Below are 787 nucleotides of genomic sequence, written 5' to 3'. Positions count from 1 at the left end.
TCATCAAGACCACTGTGGGGCCGCCCGTCGTAATCCATTCCGAGTTTTTCAAGCATTATTGTCAGCTTAATTTGGCTTCGAGGAACCTTGTAAAAGTTTCCATATGACTTTCGAATACTGATCCACTTTTTGGCAAAAGGTGGATATTTGAGCCTGCTTAACTGGCACTGAATGTTCAAGAACTTACTCATATCCCATGAACCATCTGTTAATATGGAATATTTATACTTTGTCCCTAATTCCTTCAATTTCATCCAGTCAATGACTTTTTTCAGTACCTGAGGGAAGGTATCAGCTTTGTCTACTTGATCCTGAGTAATTCCAGTTAGATTGATGCAGAAGTCAGAAAGTTGGGTGTTAATCTCTGGTCTCACATACTGCTGAAACGTATCTTCTATTTCTAAGGTATGAGTATTCAGTAAAACAACAGAAAATTCAATTATTTCATGTATGAACTCAGGTGGGTTTCCCTCTTCACAAGTGGCTTCAAAGTCAATAATACAAATGTAATCGTAGTAACTGTCAGCACAATTGCTCTCTTTCAACATCAGCTTCAGCTTCTTGTAATAGTTTTTCAGTCTCTTCTTTAGTACATCCTTTACACCTGTGGTTTCAAGCTTGAATTCTGAAAGTTTGGCTCTGAGCTCTTCCTTACTCATTCTGTTAATGCAACCATTCATAATAGCAATTTCTTTGTAAACTGGGTCACTGAAATCATTTGCACTGGAGGTAATCAACGTAGATGCTTTTGTTTCTTGGCCATCAAGTCTACACCGTTGCTTTTTCT

The 787-nt window shown here is 38.0% G+C and overlaps 1 protein-coding gene across 1 annotated transcript in view; it reads right to left on the bottom strand.

Annotated features, from left to right (window-relative positions):
* Positions 1–5: 5 nt before the first annotated feature.
* LOC104994299 (3'-5' exoribonuclease 1-like) overlaps positions 6–787 on the bottom strand; it is a gene marked incomplete at both ends in the record, with an annotated part of 11455 nt that continues 10673 nt past the window's right edge. The window contains one exon of the mRNA XM_010847807.1: positions 6–785. Coding sequence (XP_010846109.1) covers positions 6–785 — 780 coding nt within the window. The remainder of the gene's footprint in view (positions 786–787) is intronic.

Source organism: Bison bison, unplaced genomic scaffold, assembly GCF_000754665.1.
Source record: "Bison bison bison isolate TAMUID 2011002044 unplaced genomic scaffold, Bison_UMD1.0 scf7180017849802, whole genome shotgun sequence".
In the NCBI taxonomy this organism is placed as follows: domain Eukaryota; kingdom Metazoa; phylum Chordata; class Mammalia; order Artiodactyla; family Bovidae; genus Bison; species Bison bison.
Note: the sequence above shows the minus strand (reverse complement) of the source record. Positions and strands in the feature narration are given on the sequence as shown.